Source organism: Carya illinoinensis, chromosome 1 (genome assembly GCF_018687715.1).
Source record: "Carya illinoinensis cultivar Pawnee chromosome 1, C.illinoinensisPawnee_v1, whole genome shotgun sequence".
In the NCBI taxonomy this organism is placed as follows: domain Eukaryota; kingdom Viridiplantae; phylum Streptophyta; class Magnoliopsida; order Fagales; family Juglandaceae; genus Carya; species Carya illinoinensis.
Window position 1 is genome coordinate 49311084 of NC_056752.1, and position 24445 is coordinate 49335528.

A 24445-nucleotide genomic window follows, 5' to 3' on the forward strand; every position below is an offset into this window, starting at 1 on the left:
ATGATAATGACTCCAAGTTATCCAACATTATCACTACAATGTTGTCCGAGGAGGAGCAAAAAGACAGATCAACAGGGCGAGGGACCGGAGCTTGGAGACTTATTATATATAGAGTTATAAAGAGGAAGTAGATGAGGTCGATGAGAGGGAGGGAATGGGATCCAAGTTGGTACAGGCAGGGAGCAGAGGTACATAGGGATGATCTATGTCCTTCAGAGACAAGGGTTAGAAACATTGATTCTCTGTGTTTTTTCAGTGTCCAATGTGAAATTTCATGATCAATGGCTTTTAAATATATTTAATTTCTAGAAAAAAAGAATTTTAAAAAAACATTTATTTAAAGGTTAATTAATTGTAACGAGAATTCTCGGACTATGTCATCTCAGTTATACGTTCATTTTGCTCCATTAATAGAGGTGCCATATAGATGATTAAAAAGTTTAAAATACAAACATAAAATGAGTAGAGACAACTTATGTTAGACTTCTTTATTTTTTGTTTTTGGACACTATTTCACTTTGAATATATATTTTTATTTTTTTTAACAAAATTACGTAATAGTTAGTGCCACATCAATAAGAAAAATTTATAGTGCCACTTCAATGAAAAAATAAAATGAGAATATAACAAATGTTCGTATTAAAAAATGAGAAAAAATAGTACAGTAACTAGGCAAACTTTATTATAAAAATAAATTATAAACTGAAATAACTTAATTTAATATGTCATATTATAAATTTATTTTTATTATAAAATAAATATACTAAATCTCACAAAATTATGAAAATTTATAAATTTATTTTTTATCATCACTTTTGTGTCCGGCACTTAATGCCAAGGCACGAAGAATGTGTTTTTTACCACGCGCCGAGAATAAGAGTGGGCGGTGGCAAACTTGCTTTGGATGAAAAGTAACGAAAGATAATTTTAAAAGAAAAATAAAGAAACGAAAAGAAGAAGAAGGAGAAGGAGAATACTGCAAAAAGAGGGGATGCATAACGTTAAAGGGCACGCAATTTAAGGGTATTATTACGCAAAGCAACGCAACAAATACAGTGTAAGGGGCTGTCTTGGGGCAGCGTTTGATTCTTCTTTGCTTTACTTTTTACCAAGTCGTACATATACAAAGAGTCAAAGGGCCTGCCTTTGCCCTCTTCTTTGACTTCTTCCTTGTAAATGCGCGCATTCATTACGTACACGGCGTATCTTGGCGACCTGGTTTTGTTGCCCTGTACTAGCGGTGATTCCATGCTGCGGCTCCCCCTGGCCACTCGATGGTCCCCACTAGCCACTCGCCACAGCTGCTGGCATCATGTTTTTGTAAATTTTTTCTGCCGCTTGTTATTTTGCATGAAAATAAACAGCTTGCAGCAATTTTTATGTAATTTGAGTAGGCATTTTGTGATGGCCCACTTTTGTTGGAACTGGACATTAATGTAATGATTGTAATTTCATTAAGTTCGTATGAAATACAGACGTATACATGATTTAGTTAGGCTTTTTCCTTTACATTCTTATAAAGATTTCAGGAGCCGAGTTTGCAACACCACGTGAAACCAAGTTCAACCAAATTCAAGACTTGAAAAGCTTAACCATACAATTAAAACCAAGTTTTCGAGTGAATAATTTGCTTAACCCCATGAAAAGCAAATTTTCTGTAAGCTGCTAAACCAAAGACATGATCAGTCTTCCCCACTTTCTTTTGATATCATGTTGAAAGAAAACCTAAAAGCATACGCTGCAATATTGCATAATGGAGAATCCTACGTTCTATCTAGCTATACCATGTAACAATTTCTTTTCTCAAATCTTAGTACCCATTTTTTCCCTTGCCCATTCCCACGTGCAAATGCAAACATATGGGGCTGAATCTTCTGATGGACCAAAGCAAGGCCACATTTCATCCCATAGGCATTCCATGTTCATTCCCACCACTATTGCCCATTTCATACTTCGGCCCTTGCAGGGAAAAGTAGACATGAGAATAGTCACTTGCACCAATTCCAAAATCACTACTATTACTTGTTCCAAAAGAGCATCTTGCAGGGCTTGGTGGGTTTGAAGAACTCCTGCTGCTAGAAGCCACAAAGGTTGCATCAGTACTGTTTATGTTTGTATTCTCATGATGCTGTTGTTCAGGTACATGTTCCTCATTGTTGTTCGATGTCCACAACATGTCGCCCAAATCATCTGAGGGCTCGCTGCTTGTTATGGCCAAAAGGGGTTGGGGAGGGGAGGTGGATGAGGCACGAGAATTGATCAAGTCCTCAAGAGCCGCCGGTGTTGAGTCTTTTGGCGAACGTTTTGCAAGGTCACCGGCAATCAGCGTCGAGCTAGAGCAAATTCTCTTCACGTCATACCTACTCATATCAAAATTTGTAACAGCACTTGTTCCCCTAAACTTAATTGCTGCAATGTCGTAAGCCTCAGCCGCTTCCTCTTGTGTGCCTACATTTATTAATTACGTACAACTCTTATGTAATAAATAAAACAAGTGAGAGCCAATTAATCAGTTGATCATGATCTACTGAGACGATCGACTTAGCCCCGAAAGAGAAATATGTAATGATCAGTGATCACTTCAAATATATTGTATTCATTTGATGTAAAAAATGATACTTTGATCATTTCACATTAAGTTTGGAGGGAAAATAACCAAAATATATGGATAAACATCATTGTTCAAAAGTACGACGCAGAATCCTTGGAGTCAGATGTGAAACTTAAAAATTTGTAGCCGGAGAAATAAGTGAATGTAGTAAGAGTTGAAAAATGAACTGGCTGGCCTGGCATGATTTCACCAATTATTGGACCAGTTAATGGATTATTACTACGTATGTGTAAGTTATTAATGATCGGGAGTACTATCGTTCCAGTCCTAGCTATATAGTATTCATGATCGAACTCCTATAATTCCGACATGTAATATATAACATTGTTAAACTTTAATGACTGGTGGTTGAGTAATTTAACGCTATGATGGCTGCCCTAAATGATTCAGTAAATACATACTCCTGAGGGACACCAATATATGCATCTAGCTAGCTAATAAAGATGCTCATAAATTGAACCAAAAACCATTTGAAAAGGAGGTGAAACTCACTAAATGTTCCAAGGTACAAGTCTTTGTTACCCGCAACCCTTCCAATTCTAGCTTGCCACCTCCCGTGCTGATGGTGTCTGCCAAGAGAAAAGAAAATAAATAGCTACAAGAAGAAAAAAAGAAAAGAAAAGAAAAGATATTTAAGCGAAGGAAAGCATGCATATATGCTTAACAGATACGGAAAGGAATGATAGATATCTTCGCCAAATATATGCTTGTTGCCAAGGGAAAAGAGAAAAAATCATATGCATGGCATTCATGAAAGTACTGTTGCCTATTATTGCCGCCTATGATAATTGAAAGGCTGCAGACGCAGTAAATAATAGTAACTCTATTATTAAAGTTCTCTGATATCTGCCATACCTTGTCACTCCTCTATACACAGATGCTCCTCTTGAAAACCCACTGCTCTTCCTGTCATACGTTTAAAGAAATTAATCGAGAAAGAAGGGTACGAAAACGAACATACTGATCTACCTAGTTTATTTGGGGAAATGTAAAAAAGGCACCTTCTCAAGTTGGCAACAAATTCTTGCCTAGTCATGTTCTTCATTTCTTCAAGTTCTTTCTCGTAGGTGCTTAGCTGAGATTGAAAAAAGGGGATGGAACAGAAGATGGATTTCATGAATATAGTGTTCGAACTTCTAAATATAGAGGTTATAGATTTTCATAAAGTGAAACCCAACGAATTACTTACTGGGAAATTTATGTGAGTTGTTGGACCCCAATATTTGAGTGCAGCTAAATCATAAGCCCTTGCTGCCTTCTCTTCTTTGTCATAACCACCTGATCATCATATACGAAAATAATTAAAAGAGTAATACTATATACAGTCACTTTTGCGTACTCCCTAAGCACTCCACTGATATGATTGGCTGGATTAAATTTTTTTTTAATATCAACCAATCATATCACTAAAGTGCACAAAAGAATGCACAAAAATGACTGCAATTAGAATTTTTGTAATTAAAATATTTTTTTTCGAGGACATGCACATCTTCCAATTCATCACATTCTAAATATAATAAACATACATGGAATCTTTCATTATAATTATTTTATATTATAGTTCTGAAAGAAAAGCAGGTCCACAAAGAATTAACGATGTGGGAGATTCACCTACCCAGATAAACTGAACAAATTCCAAGCCATCAAGGTGAAGACCCAAAAAGGCAATGAAACAAATCGTCATTATATTTTCAAAACAAGAAAATAAGAAATCAAGTAAATATAAAGATATGATGGCACTTGAAAATCTAATTCTCACCTTGCCTTCCTTTCCTAGTCTGCCCCTCTTTTCTGCAGCTGTTATCCCACAGATGGGCCTCGTATCTCCCAGTCCATCTATGTCTATAACACCATCACATAAAAAATCCCACCGCTTAAGCTAGTTTATTCCAAAGTATGAGATATTCAAAATAAATCAAATTTAAAATTCAAATCGATTTTTTTTTAATGAATAATTCAAACCAGGACTTTCATCAAAGTAAAGCACAGAAAAGTCATAAGAATATCTTCTTTTTTTTTTGAGAGAGTCATAAGAATATCTTAGTACCTCGTAACGCCACGATACTGAGAGGTTCTCTGCCCAAAAGTATCTATAGATTTCCGAGGAACTGGTTCTCTGGCAAGAGTCTTTGCCACGGGTCGCTTGCGGCTATCAGTCACTTGCAAAGGTGAAATTGCATCCAATCCATTCTGTGCACTCGGGCTCATGGCGAGAGATAGTGACTGAAAACCGCACCCATTTGCCTCGGCAAAAGATTTTCCATCGGAAAATAGTGTTTGGCCCAACCAAGACTTGTACATACCATTACCAGTGAGTAGGGTTTGTGGATTTTCATTGTACGGGTAAGGATGGAGTAAGGAAGAAGAGTTTGAAAGATTCTCTCCCGGTTCTATTTCTCCGTTCGTGTTGAAGCTGGGGGCTATGTTCACATTGATTTTGGAGACATTGTTTTGGTCATGGTCCTCTCGGGTTTGGCAGTAAACTTTGGTTTCATCAGGAGGAGAGCTGGAGTAACAACAACCTAAGAAATCTTCAAGCTTTGGGCCCTCTTCATTTGGATTTGCTGCACCCATGGAATTCTCAAATCTCCAATCTACAAAATCAATCACCAATGAGATGAGAAAATCAATGGACTCAGTATATACGATATTCGAAAATACGCATAAGTGAAACTCTTTCTTTTATATATTTAATCCGCACATGAATATTTAACTGAAGCATTAAGAGAAAAAACCAGAAACATTTGCATTAGAAAGTATGCAAAAATCTAAGCAAAACGCACACAGATACACACAAAGATCGAGCGAAACTTAAAAGTAAATTTATCTAGACTTTGGGTTGGATATTTTATCCCAAGCCGAATAAAAATGCGGAGAAAAAGAATTATTTTAGCGTCGAAACATGCGAAGATAGAGATCAAAGGAAGCAGATGTTATATATGCTTAGAAATTATTATGCTTCCGGTAGAGTTGAAAGTTCACATGCAACAATACCATCAGAGCCATTGGAACGCCTGAAAGGATCAGCAGCACAAAGAGAGCCATCAGAGCGCAAGGGCATGACAGACAAGTGAGCAGGAAAACCTCCATGGTCTTGGGTTTCTCTCCCAAACCCTTCATCAATCCTAAGGTGTGGACTCAAAGAAAACCCCAGCCAATTACTCATGTTATCCACAAGCTTCCAGACCACTCTTCTCAAGAAACAATCAGTCAAACCCAAAAGATTTTTTAGAATGTTTATTTCTCTCTCACACACGAAACTTCGGGTTTTGAGCTCAAACTTCAAAGCTGGTAATGCTGGTGGCCTGGGTGGAGTTAGATCTTTTTACCTCTCAGTCATCATGGAAGCTTGATTTGTCGTGGTGGTGACTCTCGTATGCATACAGAAAAAAGATTTCGAAAAATTACAAGCTCTCCTCGTCTTTATATTCCCAACTCTGTCTCTCATTTCTGTTCAATGTCTTGGGCTCCGTGCCTCTCTTTCATTTCTTTCTCAGATTATGACAGAGGTGGCCATGAAATGAAGACGGAAAAAAACAAAAAAACAAAATACAAAGAGAGAGAAACTCAGAAAGAAATTGAAGGCCGAATTGAATTGGGCTGTGATTCTGTGTACAAGTGTGAAAGTATGACCTGTAGATTTACATCATTCGATGGCCCACAAAATAAAGGAATTTTGATTGTATAAAGTCCATTAACAAGACTGCAGGAGTAGCAAAGCATGGGAGCCTGGGGACAGACTGAGACATCACCCTTCTTTTTTTGTTTAATATTAGATTGTTTGCAGCCGATTGGTCAACATTTACGCAAAGCCCATGCAAGTTGTACGTGCTGGTGTGTAAGTTCTGGGTATATCATCGATCTTGGAATTTAGATGATAGAAAACTTCGAAAACTCCGCCCTGAATTATAAAAAAATATTTAATGCTTTTTGTCAGATTTATGGAATTATTCAAGGCCACATTAGCATGCTTAAACTAATGGAGCTTAGCTTCTCTGAGCATCTTACACAAAAGAGAGGAGACATTGAGATAGTAGGAAAGAGGAAATCAACTACCATTTCAATTGGAAAAGGATCAGGTCCTTTGGGGGCAATAAGTGCGATCAATTAAATATTAAATGTTTGATTTATTAAAAAATATATATTATTATATAAATTGATATTATCCATAATAAAGCCTCTTTGTCTTTTGCTTTGTTGATTTGGTTGGACTCGATTGATTGGGCTAATAGCTCGTTAGCGTCTAAGCCCTATCCCTCTAATGCTTGTATTGGGCAGTGGATAGGCACCATCGGCCCAAACCCTTGCTTGTGTCTGCTTTCAGAATTGAGGGTGAACTTTCGACCGTTGAAACGGATTGGATACTTCCCTAGGCAGATAAATAGCAGCACTTCTCTGAAATCAGTTGTGTTAAATATATTTAAATGAGAGTGCTAACAAAGCATATTGGCCTTTTGTTTTACTTTTCAAAAAAAAAAAAAAAAAAGTCAAAATCCGACGCACCTTTGGTTCGTGCATAGAATATATATTATATATATATATATGTATATATATTAGAGAGAGAGAAGGGTAATGGGTACGTGGATTAAAGTGCTGTTTGGCCATTAAAATTTCTCATTTTATTATTATAATTTTTCAAAATCTCCATATAAAATATAATAAATAATTCAACTTTTTCTTAATTTTTTTAAATCTTAAAATAATAATAATATTAAAATATAATATTTTAATATTTAATTTTAAAATTCAAAATTTTTATCTAAGAAATCTCAGTGGCCAAGCAAAACCTAAATGTTGATTTGATATTTCTTTTTTTTTCTGGTCTACATTCTTAAAAGAAAAATGTTTTAATTATAAAAAAATTTCTTAAAAATAAACAAACAAATTAATGTGAGTTAATGCGATAACTTCGATTATAATTTTTTTATAAAATAAATTGTTAATTTATGAATTTATTTTTATAAAATTTATTTATAAGTGTAACTAAAAACTAAATGTTTCAAAAGTCCTAAAAATAGTTCGTAAAATTATCATTTTTTGTTATATTTTAGTCCTTGGATCCTTTGTTATTGTCAATTCCAAAAAGAAGGTCGAAGTCTCGGAAGTTTCTGCAAAAATACTGGGAGTCCATTTAAAAATAAAAAAAAAATAAAGACGAAAGAAACAAAAGAGCCCCAAATCTTTATACTTGGCCAGTTTCCTAATGGTCAAATAAGTGTAGTGTGTGAAGTGTGAGGATGATAAAAAGAATTTTTCTATATATATATATATATAAGTTCATGTATCTGAAAAATCGATCTACTTGAACAATTTATTTAATAATAAAAAATAAAAACGCATGCATTTTGTTTGCATATATAGATGGGCATGAAACCTCAAGCTGCTAACACATTAACTGAGTTTGGTTCATGCATGCACCGTTGTCAAGCTGCAGCTTAATTCACTTTGTTAAAAAAGAGATTAGAAAGTTTTATTTACCGTTTAAATTAGATGAGATGAAATATTTTGAATAATAATAAATATAATATTATTATAATATAATATTTTTTTAATATTAATTTTATATTGAGATTTTAAAAAATTAAATTATTTATTATATTTTATATAAAAATATGAAAAAATTATAATAATTAAATAAAATAAGATAAAAAAATTATTTAATTTTTTATAACCAATCCGAAATTTGCATGTCCCCATGCGAGTCGTGTCTTTCCGATGCAACATGTTCATAATTTATATAATATTATTACGATATTGTAATAAACGTCCAAATCCACTACGGTACGATCAATTATTGACTAAACATTAATAAATACTTTATTTATTTATTTTTTGTTTGGTCAAGTTCGTGTATGCATATCACTGAGTCATCTTTTACTTTATATCACAACCATGAAATGGTACGTACGTGTGTTAAGGCCATTTTCATATTTAAAAGATTTTTATGGACGGGACGTCCTCCACATACAACGGTCCACACCATTGTTCGTTGTAAATATAAAATACAAAAAGATATGCATGATTTGATTTCTTTATATTTTTGACGTACATGCATGGGTGGCCTTTGCAATTATTTAATTATTATTATCCTTATTTTGTTTGATTGATATTGATTATTGTAAAGGTGTGTCTTATCACTAATCGTGATCATTAAATAATAAATCGTTAGGTAGGTAGTACTATATGTTTATAATAATTTCAATATTTAAGTTAATAATAAGTAATAAATAATAATTCAAGAACATTAAATCAAATGATTCGAAAGTTATATGTCACCTTTATATATAGGTGTTGAGACTCGTTGAATGAGTATCATAAACATATTAACTTAATGTAATGTTTAGCCATTAGGGAGCTTATCCTTGATGTATTAGAATCATTTAATCACCATGTCGTTCATATTCATAAACTGAGAGTTCATCCCTCATAATAAACAGGACGGTTGGATTTGTATTAGACTACTTGACCTCCTTGAATAGTTATCAATAATGGATGATGGGCCTTGGGCTCTGATTTGAGCCAAACTAATATTCAATAATATTAACCCCTCCAATCATGTTTATAAAAAATATTCAATAATATTGCAAAAACAATAATATACATACATACATACATACATGCATACATACATATATATATATTGCAGACCTTCTGTAACAGTCGCTAGAAATTCAATTGTGGAATTTCTATTGATTTTAGGAACCTCGTGAAAACTCCGTAAGTTTACACAAATTGATTAATCGCATAGGTTTTAGCATGTCAACATAATTAGTGTTATCACTCATTATGGTGCTAAAAATGCGATTTTAATTATTTGAGATAGTTAGAAGTGTCAGAATACATTATAGTCTACACCACTAAGTTTAATTGAATATTTAAGATTTTTCAGTACTAAGTTTGTTACGTTTATTTTTGGAGTGAATAGTAACCTCGGTAAACGTACTAAGCGCAGTGTTTTTCAAAATCACAGTGTGTAATGTCCAAATTAGGTTAGCGAAATTTTATTTGGACACATGAAAATATTTTAGCCACCTTACTCTACCAAGTCTACTCCACATTTGGAAAATATATTGAGCTGATTTTTGTAGACATTATTTGATAGAATATTTTGAGATAATCTTTTATAGATATTTTGGGTATGAGAAAACAACACTCAACTCTCAACTCCAGCCTTATCACCTCCCTTATCTTGTCCATAAGTATGTCCAGCCAGCACCCATGAACTTATCTTCAATTACACTTTCCAATAAAAGATTATCAAACACTCTCTCTCAGACAACTTTTAGGAGTTCTTTTGTAAGTCCATTTCGAAGCTGTTGTAAGTGTTTTATCATAAAATCTCATTCATATAAGTTGTTCTTTTTTTAGTCTAGTTTACATGAATATCTTATTTGCCCCATTTGAAGATCATTTGGTCAGTCAAATATTGTGTAAACTATAAAAAGGTCATTCTGGGAGATAAACTAGAGAATATGTTATAGTTTGGAGTTTTTGACAAAGCTAATGGATAGATATTGGTCCAAAATTTTTATGGAGTATTGTTAACATGTATATATGACTATTGATTGAGGATTTTTGCATGATTAAAGGTTTTGATGAAAGATTTTCTTAGATTTAGAAACTTAGAAACTGGAAGAGGAAAAACAGTTTCTGTTTTGAGAAAGTTGAACTCTTTGGTGGTCTAAACCTATTCTAATGACTTTGATAATTTTATTGGAGGATCCTAAGCATCTTATATACATGTTACATTATTATTTTGAAGATATTTGATGTTAGTTTCAAAGATATGAAATTTTATGTAAAGAGATATTCAGATAAGCCAAAGTGTGGATGTTCTTGGCTAAATTTATGTTTTGGTTAATTTTTAACCATGTGATCTTGAATTATAAGCTTATATATATTTTAGGATATCTTTTTAAACCATGTGATGGTTTGGTTTGAAGATCACATATTTATAAGTCATAGATCAAAAGGTTGATCAAAACAAGTTGGAAACAAAAATCAATAGAAATAGCATATGAGAATTTCGGCCTTATGGAGTTTTAATAGTTGTGATTAGTTTTAAATTTTTCTAAATTGATATTTGAATTGAGGATAAAATTTACATGAGGCATGTAAATTTTGGTGACTTTTGGAGTTAGTATGCAAAATCCTTAAGTTATGGGTAAAACGGTCATTTTCCTACATGCAGAGAGTAAAATTTATATTTTACTCTTTAAGTTAGTATTTTCCATATTTCAATTTATTAGTGATTTAGTACTAATTTTTAGAATCACTAATTACAGTTCCTTGTGATCGCGCTTAAGGTTTTGTAAGAAACGCGGAGATTGAGGTAAGTTTGGCTTTTAACTTACTAGCAGTCTATTGTGTATGTGTGCTAAGTAAAAGAACTACAGTGTATGTATGTATGTTATCATATATGTCATGCCATGCCAAGTTATTACGTAATTGTCTATTATACAGAATTTATTCTGTCATCAAATTTTATCTATTACATAATATATTCTGTCATGTATTACTATACATTACAAGTATGTCATGTTAAATATGTTGTCTGTTATATGTTATGCCATGTTACGAAATGTTTCTATCTCAAGTTGGTCATGTATTTCAAGTTATGTTCAAATTACGTTATGTTACGTCAGGGCTTCAGTCCTTTTGTATTCCAGTCACGTTTCATCTTGAGTACATTCAGTTTGTGTAGAATACATGGGGCCACAACAACTGTGGAGTATGTATTTAACTACAATTGTGATGCGTAGAATACATGAGGCTACAACAACTGTGGAGTATGTATTTACACGTAGAATACATGGGGCCACAACAACTGTGAAGTATGTATTTTTCATGTTAAGTCAAGTTTGCGTAGAATACATGGGGCCACAACAACTGTGGAGTATGTGTTTACACGTAGAATACATGGGGCCACAACAACTGTGGAGTATGTATTTTTCATGTTGATTCAAGTTTCAGAGCAAGTTCATGCTAAGTCAAGTTTCAGATCAAATTCATATCAAATCAAGTTCAGTTCATGTTTCAATTTAAGTTATGTCAATTATGCTATGTTGTACGCTAAGTTATGCTTTAATTATTTATGAATTTAATTATGCATTTATGCTTTTACTGTCATCCATGCATCATTAGTCTGTGTGGAAGTTTTTTTTGTTAACTTGCTGAGATTTGTAATCAAATCTCACTGTAGTAGTCCCAACTACCATTCCCCCCGAATGGTAGATCTTGTTACAGGATCTGAAGGAGGATAAAGAGCTGACCAACTAGACACAGTCGACTGAACGACGGTGCGTCGTTAATGTTAATATAATAGTTAAATTACTACTTGTACGATGGAGTTGCATCTCCAGTACTTTTGGATCATAACTATTTTGGACTAGTGCTGTGATCTTAGTTATTCAATGGATTTTTAGATATGAAGTATGTTTTAAGTATTTGGGATATTTTTAGTTTGGTGCATAGTATTGCTAAAAAAAAAAAAAAAAAATTATCCGCTGCGAATATTGCATAATGTTAGATGCATGTTAGGAATATTGCATCTTATATGTCATAAACGGGGGCAGGTAACCTTGTGTTGCATGTCTCGACGTTTCAAATGTCCGTCCGATCCCAAACGAAATTTGGAGGCGTCACACCTTCAATCGATAATATGGATCGATGCTTAATTAATTCATAGTCGTAATTAGTATGCATGCAACAGTTCGAGCAAAGGCAACCACCGATGGTGAAACCATAAATTTTGACAAATAAAGCACGAGTGACGAGTGATATTAACTGTTAAAGTTGAGTTGGGTTGTTAATGGTATATTTTATAGATTTAATTGAAATGAGTTTAATTTTTTTTTAAATTGAGACGAGTTTAACTTTTTAGATTTGAATGTATAAATTAAATTGAAATATGTTTAACTTTTTTATGAAAAATTAAAAAAAATAATAAATCTCATTGATAATTAATTTAAGTTGAGTTTAGTTTAGTTCAACAACTAGATACAACCTAAATATTTCACTTTCAAGGTAATAGACTTGCTTGAAGAGTTTGCGTAGTGGTTAGATTATTGGAAGAAAAAAGTTGCAAACTGATTTGTTGTCATGGAAAAATCATTAATCCTGTGTTTTAGGTAAAATGCATGCAAACTTCTTAGATGCTTCGTAGTTCATTCTAGTCTCAGAGTCTGTACTACCTCTTTGATTTGAAATCAAAGAATTTTCGTTACCTCCAGTTTTTCAAATTTTCCATTTAGAAACAAAACGAATTTTCAACGTCAAACCAAACATCTTTCAATTTCAAACGAACAATTATAATTCTTTGAGCTTCTTATGTAATCATTTGTCTAAATTTCAATGCAAAGCAAGAACACATAGACGAATACATACAACTATTTATAAAAATTAAACAAAAAGATCTTAAAATGATAAGTTTTGTTATATATAGTTATTTTTACATTTACTGATGTGATTAGTCAAAATAGTTATTTTATATTAAAAAAATGACAACAAATCACACAAGTAGAATGCACAAAGAATACATAAAAGTGACTGCACATAAAATTTTTGTAAAAAAATTATATTTAAACAACTTATTCCATCTACTTTTACAAATCTTATTGCAAAACATATTTTTTTAAAAATTATTTAGCTATCTTCAAAAAATCCAAAATAAACATCACAATCTTTTTCTAAAAAATAAGCACGGAAGTTTTGTACGCATTGAATGATCACGGGTCTGGGCCGAAAATGCCCGTACAGATGGATGGTTGCGACTCGCGAGGCCCGACCAAGCCCAACAAAGGCCCATTTATTATTCAAGCAATAATAATACATCAGCCATAACATTGTGACTAAATATCAACAGTATTATTCGTTTTTGGATATAAATTAATGCTTGAGTTATAAACTTGTAGTATTATCACTACCAAAATTTTTTTATGATGTAATTATATTTTTGAAGTGGATTAGTGCGATGCACATGATTTAGATAATCAGATAAATTTAAATTGAATTAAAGCTAACAAAATGGTAGATAAATAAAACTTGCAGTTATAAATGTGCAAGCGCCGCATAATCATTTTAAAATATATATATATATATATACGGGACTTACATGAAAATAAAATTTATTCTTTAATAGTAAATCTCAATATTTTAAAAATAATTATATAATACTTGCACACTTTACTATTGTATATAGTATTACTCAAAATATTATTTACGGTACGTTGGTTCTAACATCCTCGTTGAAATGATGCGATAATTTTTATTAATTTTTGAGTTTATTATTTGAAAAAACTTTTCCTGTGGCTACAAGTACTTTCTAGTCCTCCATTTATTTGCCAAGTTTTGAGAGGCCTTCATTTGCTCGAAAATAAAATGATATGCTTTATAGTCATTATTTATTTGATTAATGAATTTGAAAGAGACGTAGATTTTATTTAAAGTAGTGGTTCAGGAATCAGCAACAATTGTCATACACCTACATACATAGCATTTATTTTATAATTTTTTTTTAAAAAAAAATATTGCAATTTTGTTTTTTGGTTGACTCGTGATTCATACGTTTTATTTGGATTTTTTATTTTTATTTTTTATCAGTATTCTTCACTAGTCGAATTATCTCTTTTCTTTGGACTCGATTGTAACTTTTGTTTTTTATTTATATTTGAAAACAAACAAAAAAATGTCATCACAATACCAATGATAATAATTGTGAAAATATTGAATAATTGTAATATGATATCATGGTACTGACAGTGATAATTATAACGATGACAGTAATGATACGTGGCGAAATAAGATGAGGGTAATGGTGATGATAATAATAAAGGTACCAATATCTATAAGAGATAAAAATATGGCTGTAGTAGTTGGGAAATGACGACAACAAATATACATTATATTTGATCCTTAAAAATGAGATTTTCTAAAGAATTGAATGAGGCTACTTCTCTTAAAAGATATTGTGATAATACCACTTTAATAAGTTATAAGAGTATGTGGCTTATAAGATCCAAGCACATTGTTTAAAAAGAAAAAAATTTTGCTTTTTATAATGTTTTAATGATACTCTAATTATATCATTAGTTAATTTTTTAGAATACAGACCATGTGACCTAGGTTTTTGTTGGACCGTTACATATATATATATATATCTAATATAGAATAATGTTGCATACAGTTATGGAATGCACAAGCGTCATGCAGTGACTTTGAAAAAGAATAGTGTGACGCCCCCAAATTCCGTTTGGGATCGGACGGACATTTGAAGCGTCGAGACATGCAACACAAGGTTACCTGCCCCCGTTCATGACATATAAGATGCAATGTTCCTAACATGCATCTAACATTATGCAATATTCGCAGCGGATAATTTTTTTCTTTAACAATACTATGCACCAAATTGAAAATATCTCAAATGCTTAAAACATACTTCATACATAAAGACCCATTGAGTAGATCACAACACTAGTCCAAAATGGTTATGATCCAAAAAGTACTAAAGATGCAACTCCATTGTACAAATAGTAATTTACGTCAACTACTATATTAATATTGACGTCGCACCGTCGCTTAGTCAACTGTGTCTAGTTGATCAGCTCCTGATTCTCCTTCAGATCCTGTAACAAGATCTACCATTCGGGGGGAATGGTAGTTGGGACTACCAAAGTGAGATTTGATTACAAATCTCAGTAAGTTAACAAAAAAACTTCCACACAAGCTAATGATGCATGCATGACAGTAAAAGCATAAATGCATAATCAAATTCATAAATAATTAAAGCATAACTTAGCGTACAACATAACATAATTGACATAACTTAAATTGAAACAAGAACTGAACTTGACTTAATATGAATTTGATCTGAAACTTGATTTAGCATGAACTTGCTCTTAAACTTGAATTAACATGAAAAATACATACTCCACAGTTGTTGTGACCCCATGTATTATACGTGTAAATATATACTCCACAGTTGTTGTGGCCCCATGTATTCTACGCAAACTTGACTTAACATGAAAAATACATACTCCACAGTTGTTGTGACCCCATGTATTCTACGTATAAATACATACTCCACAGTTGTTGTAGCCCCATGTATTCTACACAAACTTGACTTAACATGAAAAATACATACTCCACAGTTGTTGTGGCCCCATGTATTCTACGTATAAATACATACTCCACAGTTGTTGTGGCCCCATGTATTCTACTTGTAAATACATACTCCACAGTTGTTGTGACCCTATGTATTCTACGCATCACAATTGTAGTTAAATACATACTCCACAGTTGTTGTGGCCCCATGTATTCTACACAAACATAATGTACTCAAGATGAAACGTGACTGGAATACAAAAGGACTGAAGCCCTGACGTAACATAACGTGACTTGAACATAACTTGAAATACATGACCAACTTGAGATAGAAACATTTCGTAACATAGCATAACATATAATAGACAACATATTTAACATGACATATTTGCAACAGTGAATATTATATGACTTGACATACATGTAATAGATGACATACTTAGCATGACGTACATGTAAGGTACAGTAATACATGACAGAATATATTATGTAACAGATAAAAATTGACGACAGAATAAATTCTGTATAATAGACAATTACGTGATAACTTGGTATGGCATGACATATATGATAACATACATACATACACTGTAGTTCCTTTACTTAGCACACATACACAGTAGACTGCTAGTAAGTTAAAAGCTAACTTACCTCGATCTCCGCGTTTCTTATAAAACCTCAAGTGCGATCACGAGAAACTGTAATTAGTGATTCTAAAAGTTAGAACTAAATCACTAAAAATTTGAAATATGAAAAATACTAACTTAAAGAGTAAAATTTTCATTTTACTCTCTACATGTGGGAAAATGACCGTTTTACCCATAACTTAAGGATTTTGCATACTAAATCCAAAAGTTTCTAAAATTTACATTTCTCATGTAAATTTTGTCCTAAATTTAAATATCAACTCAGAAAAATTTAAAACAAAACACAACTATGAAGAACACACTATGGCCGAAACATCCATATGCCATTTCCCTTGATTTTTGTTGCAATTCCTTCCAACTTCAAAACTCATGCTTAAACCAAAATTTTGCAACAAACATCTTCCAATCCTAAGTTCAAAACCATATTTAAAACATCTATTTAGAAAAAGCTAATAATTAACACCAAACCTTTTTTGTAAAAAGATCCAAGCACTTGAATCACAAGTTTTGACCTTAAATCAAAACATCTCCAAGAGTTTCAAAAAATCAAATCTTATTTCTAACATATTCATAATATCATCCTAACATCAACCATGCTTTAAATCATCAAACCAAAGTCACCAAAATCACAAAATAACATTTGAAGTTTTTGGTTTTACACTTAGTCCAAAAACAGAAACTTTTTCCTCAACTAATTTTGATAAATCTCTTGATCTATGACTTATAAATATATGATCTTCAAACTAAACCATCACATGGTTTAAAAAGATGTCCTAAAACATATATAAGCTTCTAATTCAAGATCACATGGTTAGAAATTAACCAAAACATAAATTTAGCCAAGAATATCCACACTTTGGCTTATTTGAATATCTATTTGCATAAAATTTCATATCTTTGACACTAACATCAAATATTTTCAAAATAATAGTATAACATGTATATAAGATACTTAAGATCCTCCAATAAAATTATTAAAGTCATTAGAACAGGTTTAGACCACCAAAGAGTTAAACTTTCTCAAAACAGAAACTGTTTTTCTTCTTCCAGTTTCTAAGTTTCTAAATCTAAGAAAATCTTTCATCAAAACCTTTAATCATGCAAAAATCCTCAACCAATAGTCACATATACATGTTAACAATACTCCATAAAAATTTTGGATCAATATCTATCCATTAGCTTGGTCAAAAATTCCAAACTATAATATATTCTCCAGTTTATCTCCCAGAATGACCTTTCTATAGTTTACACAATATTTGACTGACCAAATGATCTTCAAATGGGGCAAATAAGATATCCATGTAAACTAGACTAAAAAAGGAACAACTTATATGAATGAGACTTTATGATAAAACACTTACAAAAGCTTCGAAATGGGTATACAAAAGACCTCCTAAAAGCTGTTCGAGAGAGAGTGTTTGATATTCTTTCAATGGAAAGTGTAAATGAAGATAATTTCGTGAGGAGAGGTGGCTGAAGATACTTATGGATGAGATATGGAAGAGATGAGGCTGGAGTTGAGAGTTGAGTGTAGTTTTCTCCTACCAAAAAAAAATCTATAAATGATTATCTTATAATATTCTATCCAATAATATGTAAAAAAAAATCAACTTAAGATATTTTTATCTAATAATATCTATCAACTCAAAATATTTTTACCCAATAATATTCACGAAAATTACCTCAAGATATTTCTTTTTATCCAATAATATCTATAGTTTTGAACAGACGTTTTGTCCGAAAATATGAAAAAATGTTATTGCGCCATAAGACTTTAAATAACCCTCCGAGTCTAAGGGCACAAACCATAATACATTTTGACACTTCTAACTATCTCCAATAATCAAAAGCACACTTTTGATACCATAGTAAATAATAACACTAACTATATAGTTAGACAAAAACCTATACGATTAATGGATTCGTGAAAACTTATGGAGTTTTCACGAGGTTCCTAAAGTTAATAGAAATTTCACAATTGAATTTCTAGCGGGCTATTACAAATAGGATCTATTATTAAAAAATTAATTAATTTTTTCATGTGGGTCCCATATTTATTAACTTTTTTCAAAATGTTTATGTAACACTTATACACTCATGACTGCAACTATCATTTCTTATATATATATATATATATATATATATAATCTTATGTTTTTCTCGTCTGACATTATTCAAACGGAGCTGTCACAGCATTTTGTCTTCTAATTGCGATGGTTTTGCTAATAAATCGACATTACTTGGATATTTACAGTGTCATCCTACACAGCACGTGATCTTTCCCTTATTCAGTGTCAGAAAATCTGGTATCTAAAAATATGCATTACGATGGACATTAGCAGGGGATTTGGTAAGCAGCAAGATCGAAGGGTCAGAACAAGAAGAATATGTGCATAGAGATGGGTAACACCAAGATTATTCTACTCCAGAATACCCAGCATGACATGCAGTTCCAAACATTAAGCATTTCGAGAGATGCAAACCAAAGGAATCACAAAGCTGAACCCATTCAGTCTTCCTCTGTATAAATCGTTTCGGGTCCGGAATTTTATTCACCTAATCCTTGAATTAAAAATAAACTTCCAACCTAATTCCCAGTTTTTGTCAAACCTTTCTTCTTGTCTGATCTCATCAAGAAATCACATGGGATTAATAAGCAAATAAATAATACATTTAAATCATGTAAAAGGGGGGTTAAGTAGTAGTTTTCAGCAATTGACATTAACTTCTGCCCATTAAAAATGCAGTAAGATTGAAAGGACCCCAAGAATTAATGCTGCAGCCTGCATAATTGCAATTAAGGCAGACATCTTAGTCAAACAACTTCAACAACTACAAGTTTTACACTCTGTGAGATTGATTTAATAATGTCTAAACAGTAGCATTTAGAGGATAATATATATATATATATGTATGTATGTATGAAGGATTATACGGTCTACGATGTAGACAAATCAGACACCTCGGAGCCTTACTGCAATGTTAAGAAGACCAACCAATCAGTTTAGTTCTTCATGCACAGATGCACTCACAATAAGGTTCTCTCCCCTTTACGTGGCTCTGAAAACGTCTCTTTTTTAGGGACAGAACTGTTGCTTGCAGCTAAATATTGTATTGATCTCCTTGCCTATCCCTTAGCGTTCCCCTTTGTCACGAACCTTTTAGAATCAATCTGCATGCCCTCATTATAATATTTTGCACATGCTTAAAGGAAATTCTACTGATTGAAATCACTGAGTTTTTTTTTACCTACCATAGCCACTACATGACAAAGCTATCATACTCTGGGGATCTAATGTCTTTACCACAACCATCTGATCTGTTTATCTTTCCTCACAAATTATGATGCTTTTGTCCCCCTTTTTTTGTTTTTTCACAAAAAGCTGGTACATGCGCACTAAGTATATTATACTCTTTGCTTTAGCAGCCTTTGTAGCTAGCAGTATAGAGTATGTAAAAACTTTATAGCACCCTTATTGCTCAATCATCAGGCCCATGATCAGAGTGACTTTCCCTTTATTCACCGCGAAATTCAGGCCTCTTTTTCACACGCACATATATATATATATGTAAGCGTTAGTTGAGGCTCTTCTCCTCCACCAAGAAAGGTAGATAATAGAAAGAACCAGAGCATCACCCTCTACATAAGTAGCAAAGCTCCCCAATCTTAAGAATTCTCTCTCTCTCTCTCTCTCTCTCTCTCTCTCTCTCTCTCTCTCTCTCTCCCGTACATATCTCACTCTTTCTCCAACTTTATTCTTTAGATATCCACGGACATAAGCTAATGGCACCCATGACCGATATGTCTATTAAAAGAGAAGTGAACCAAATGAAAGCCAAGAATAATGTTTCCATTAAGAAGGAAGCCAATAAGGGAGCATGGACAGCGGAGGAAGATCGAAGACTGGCGGAGGTCATAGCAAGCCATGGTCCAAAAAGGTGGAAGACAATTGCGGCTAAAGCAGGTCTTTTTTCATTCCAGCAGAGAATCCTAAACTCTCAACTTCAGTATCTTTGATTAGAAAAAAAGAAATCTTTACAAAATTTGATCGCAAAGGCTTAACAGGTCTGTGCTTGTTATATATTGAAGGTCTTAATCGTTGCGGCAAGAGTTGCAGGCTAAGATGGTTGAATTACTTAAGACCCAACATCAAGAGAGGAAATATATCAGACCAAGAAGAAGATTTGATACTTAGGCTTCATAAACTACTTGGAAACAGGTTAATTCTCGTGTGAAAAAAATTACTTTGTATCTCTGATCGAATATGATCAAGTTTTCTTATTTTGATTTTCGCTTTCCGATTATTTCTCTTAGGTGGTCTCTGATTGCCGGAAGATTACCGGGTCGCACAGATAATGAGATAAAGAACTACTGGAATTCTCATTTGAGCAAGAAAATAAAGCAGGAAAAACAGAGGGGAGCTGCAACAAGAGAAGACTGTAATGCTCGGGAAAATAGAGCGGAAGAGAGAATAAATGTAGCAATGAGAGTAGACGAGGAAAATTCATACAAAGGACTTGAAGATTCAGAAATCAACTTTGATGTGAATGAGTTCTTTGATTTCTCCAATGAGAGTCCTTTAAATTTAGAGTGGATTAGCAAATTCCTTGAACTGGAGAAGGGATTCAGTGATGTATTGTAAACTGCATAGCAGCATAGCTATTTGTTTTCTCCCCTTGAACTCGGTGAATTTCTTGCCATTCAGAGTTGTATCTAGTTCTTTTCATAATTTATCACCTCCTTTTTTCATCCTTTTTTATTTTTTCCCCTCTTGGTTTTTCATGGATTTGTTAACATTCACGTAGTGTATCAGCTCTCTGGTATGCTGAAACTGTAAATCACTACCATTGACTGATCCAAGTCAGTTTTGAAGGGGAGCACTAAACTGCGAATTTTGTCGATCGGTGACACAGATTATTTGGTGATAGAAAGTAGAAACGACGGATGGTGTAGAGAGCAGAGAATGATGATAAAAGTGAGAGAGGACTTGTTGACATTATTATGGGCTTGATAGAGATGAGACAAGGCCATTTGTTCTTTACCAAGTTCATTTTCAAGGAGAGACTTTTTGGGGAAAAAAATAAAAATCAAATATTTTTTCTTTTTAAAATGGAGTTAATATTTAGATTATATTTAGATGTTAAGACAATCTCATATGATTTGAATTGATATATAAATAATATTATTTTATAAATCTCATTAAGATGTATTTAAATATAAATAAGTTTATATATAATAATAATAGATATTAATTTAAAATAAATTGAATTGATTTCAACTCTGGAAAAACACCCTTAACTTGCAACACTGGACAAATTTACTCTAGACATAAAATAAGATGAGATAATATGAGAGTTAAAAGTTGAATAAAATATTATTAATAAATTTTTTTAATATTATTTTTATTTTAAAATTAAAATATTTATTTTATTTTATATAAAAATTTTAAAAAATAATATTGATTAGATTAGATGAAATAATACGAGAAATAATGAATTGAAATGATACGAAGGCGGGAAAAATAGCATAAGCAGAATTTATAGGCAGTGGCACCTTTTCCTGTCGGCTAGCTTCAGAATAAAAAGCAATTGAAGAGACCCAGAAAACCACTCCTACCACCAGAAGGTTCCAGCATTGTACCTTCCGATGCCAGCCAGCTAAGGCATATGTCTTATGTTATTAAACTTCAAATAAGTGTTATGCTTATTTTTTATTTTTTCAAAGGGTTTACACATATTAGATTCGTACGAAAATATATGAATTTTTTATTTAAAGAAAACTGTTATAGTTATAAAAAAATTCTATAAAAATAAAATTATAAATTAATATAATTTGATATAGTAAGTTAGATTTATTTTATAATAAAAATAATTTTATAAATATGACGTTAAGTCATCTCAATTTATAAATTTATTTTTGTAAATTTTTTAGGTCCAATTTGGATGGGTAACACAAATGAAATGTTTATTGAAAAACATTTCTTTAAATAAACAGTATATAAACAATAAAAGTCTGGCAAGAATAGTACATAAACAGTATATAAACAATGTACAAACAGTACAATCTGATATAAATAGTTCATAAACATTATGTAAACAGTAGACAATTTGGCTACTCTTATTAAATAGTGAGACCCATATCTTTTTAAATTCTAAAAATTAAAAATTATCTCATCTCATCTCACTATTTAAATATATATTTAATTCAAAAATTTTATTATTATTCAAAATATCTAATCTCATTTCATCTGAACTGTATATCTAAATGGGATCTTATCTTTTCTAAATTTACACGAACTTGCATATTCTCTGCTTGGATGCATTTCACTAGCCGCGTTGAATAATAAGTGATCTTTTGAATTTATAACAAGATTTCTTTTTTGATTAGGAAAAATATAATTACAAGCACAATTATACTCTAATCTATGCATCAATGTGATGTGATTAATCAAAAAGTAAATTTTATTAAAAATAGTGTTAATTTAAATTTTAAATATAAATAAATAAGTATTGATATATAGATTAGTGTGTGACTGTACTTATACGTAACAAAATTCTTTTGATTAACTTACAGTTTACTTGAACTGAGGTTATTTTCACAATGAAGACCCAAACTAAAAGGCAAAAGCTTAACGCTGGACGGGTGTCTTCTCAAGTTTTACACTAGCCAATGAGGCGCTGCCGTGTAGGAGGTGTAGGAAACTCCATTCCACACCCACATGCATGATAAAACAAAAAATTCATTTCTCTCACCTCTCCCTCGCGCGGTATTCCCTCTCCTTTCTCCTCTCCTCGTGCCCATTTCCTCCCCCAGTAGCCATTTCCTCTCTTTTCTCCCTCTCCCCATAAGCCATTTCCTCTCCCCTTCTCCATTTCTCTCTCTCCCCAACACCCCTGCAATAAAACGTGAAACATTTTGATAGGAATTGTTCAAATGCTTCTTGTTAGTAGAAGACTATGAGAAAAATTCAAACCAGCAGCAATTAGCAAAATATTGCTTGTAGAATTGCAATAAGAAACTAGAGAGACAGAGATAAGAGAGTTGAACACTATAAACCGATTTATTTGGAAATTTATGGTTTTTAGAAAATTGTTTGCTTCTTATGAGAAATGTATAATAGAGAGTAGAGAAAGCTGAAATGAAAAAGCTTTCATTTTTTGTTTGTTTACATTCAATTCATTTTCTTATTTTCTTCTTCTTTCTTATTTATTTTTTTCCTCCTCCTTTTTGCATCTTCTTAAACTCCCTCCACTAACCATAACCGACTACTCTGAGTACTCTCCTTCCTCTCAATTTAATTGCTATTTTCAAAACCACTCTTTCTGGGTGCTATATGAGAGGAAATCTGGTATCGGGGGAGGAGAAAGTAGGTGACGTTTTCACCTTTAACAGGATTTTGTTCAGGAACTCTTGAAGTTGGAGAAGATCAAAAAACCAAGTTTTAAAGGGCTCCTTTCATGGCTTCCAATATTAAGGCCCCCAGCCAGTCAACCCAAGTAAAGCAATAGCAATTGTAGCAGCAACGTAGGCTTTTGAGAGAGAGAGAGAGAGAGAGAGATCGCGACTGGGGTGAGGAGAAAGAGCACAGACAACGGTGTGTTTGGGGGGGGGGGGGGAGGTCGAGAAAGAGGGGGAAGATGTTGAGAAATTTTTTTTTATCATACATGCAAGTGTATAATAAAGTTTTCTACACCTCTTAGGTGGCAGCGCATCATTGGTAGGTGTAAAAATGGGATAAACCCCCGACTGGCCTGTAGCTTCTCCCCTAACTAAAATCCACCGCTCCCGTCTTGCCATCTTGTTGTTTGTAACTTTGTGCATTATGTCTTTGAGTTTTTGGCATTTTGTTTTATAAAATATTGAGTGGCTCTTCTTGCTTTTTGTTTATTTTTTCTTTCTATCTCGTAAATGCATGGCAAAGTTTTTACATAAAATAATACTACGTATAATAATAAAATATATAAACGTCATATAATCGTTTAAAAAAAAAATTTATTATTAAAAAATTTTATTTTATATAAATTTTATCTTTATTTTATATTTTAAAAATAATTACACAATATATATATATATTCACAATTATAA

General features: G+C 32.4%; 2 protein-coding genes across 3 annotated transcripts; one reads left to right on the forward strand and one right to left on the reverse strand.

Moving 5' to 3' along the window:
* Positions 1-1561: 1561 nt before the first annotated feature.
* Positions 1562-6109, reverse strand: LOC122280783 (AP2-like ethylene-responsive transcription factor AIL1). The gene is made up of 9 exons (XM_043091807.1): positions 5606-6109; positions 4659-5205; positions 4371-4453; positions 4227-4235; positions 3801-3889; positions 3613-3686; positions 3467-3517; positions 3104-3180; positions 1562-2448 (listed from the first exon to the last, which is right to left on the reverse strand). Exons 1-9 carry the CDS (start codon positions 5775-5777, stop codon positions 1901-1903), a joined length of 1650 nt encoding a protein of 549 aa, XP_042947741.1. The 5' UTR covers positions 5778-6109; the 3' UTR covers positions 1562-1900.
* A 13830-nt stretch (positions 6110-19939) lies between these two features.
* On the forward strand, positions 19940-21111 carry LOC122280791 (transcription factor MYB114-like). 2 transcript variants are annotated; one of them, XM_043091819.1, is made up of 3 exons: positions 19940-20324; positions 20426-20579; positions 20675-21111. In XM_043091819.1, the coding sequence occupies exons 1-3, from the start codon at positions 20144-20146 to the stop codon at positions 21000-21002; spliced, it is 663 nt and encodes a 220-aa protein (XP_042947753.1). In that variant the 5' UTR covers positions 19940-20143; the 3' UTR covers positions 21003-21111. The 2 variants fall into 2 exon arrangements, with proteins under 2 accessions (XP_042947753.1, XP_042947763.1); XM_043091829.1 differs by having other exon boundaries at positions 19946-20324; positions 20450-20579.
* Positions 21112-24445: the final 3334 nt, after the last annotated feature.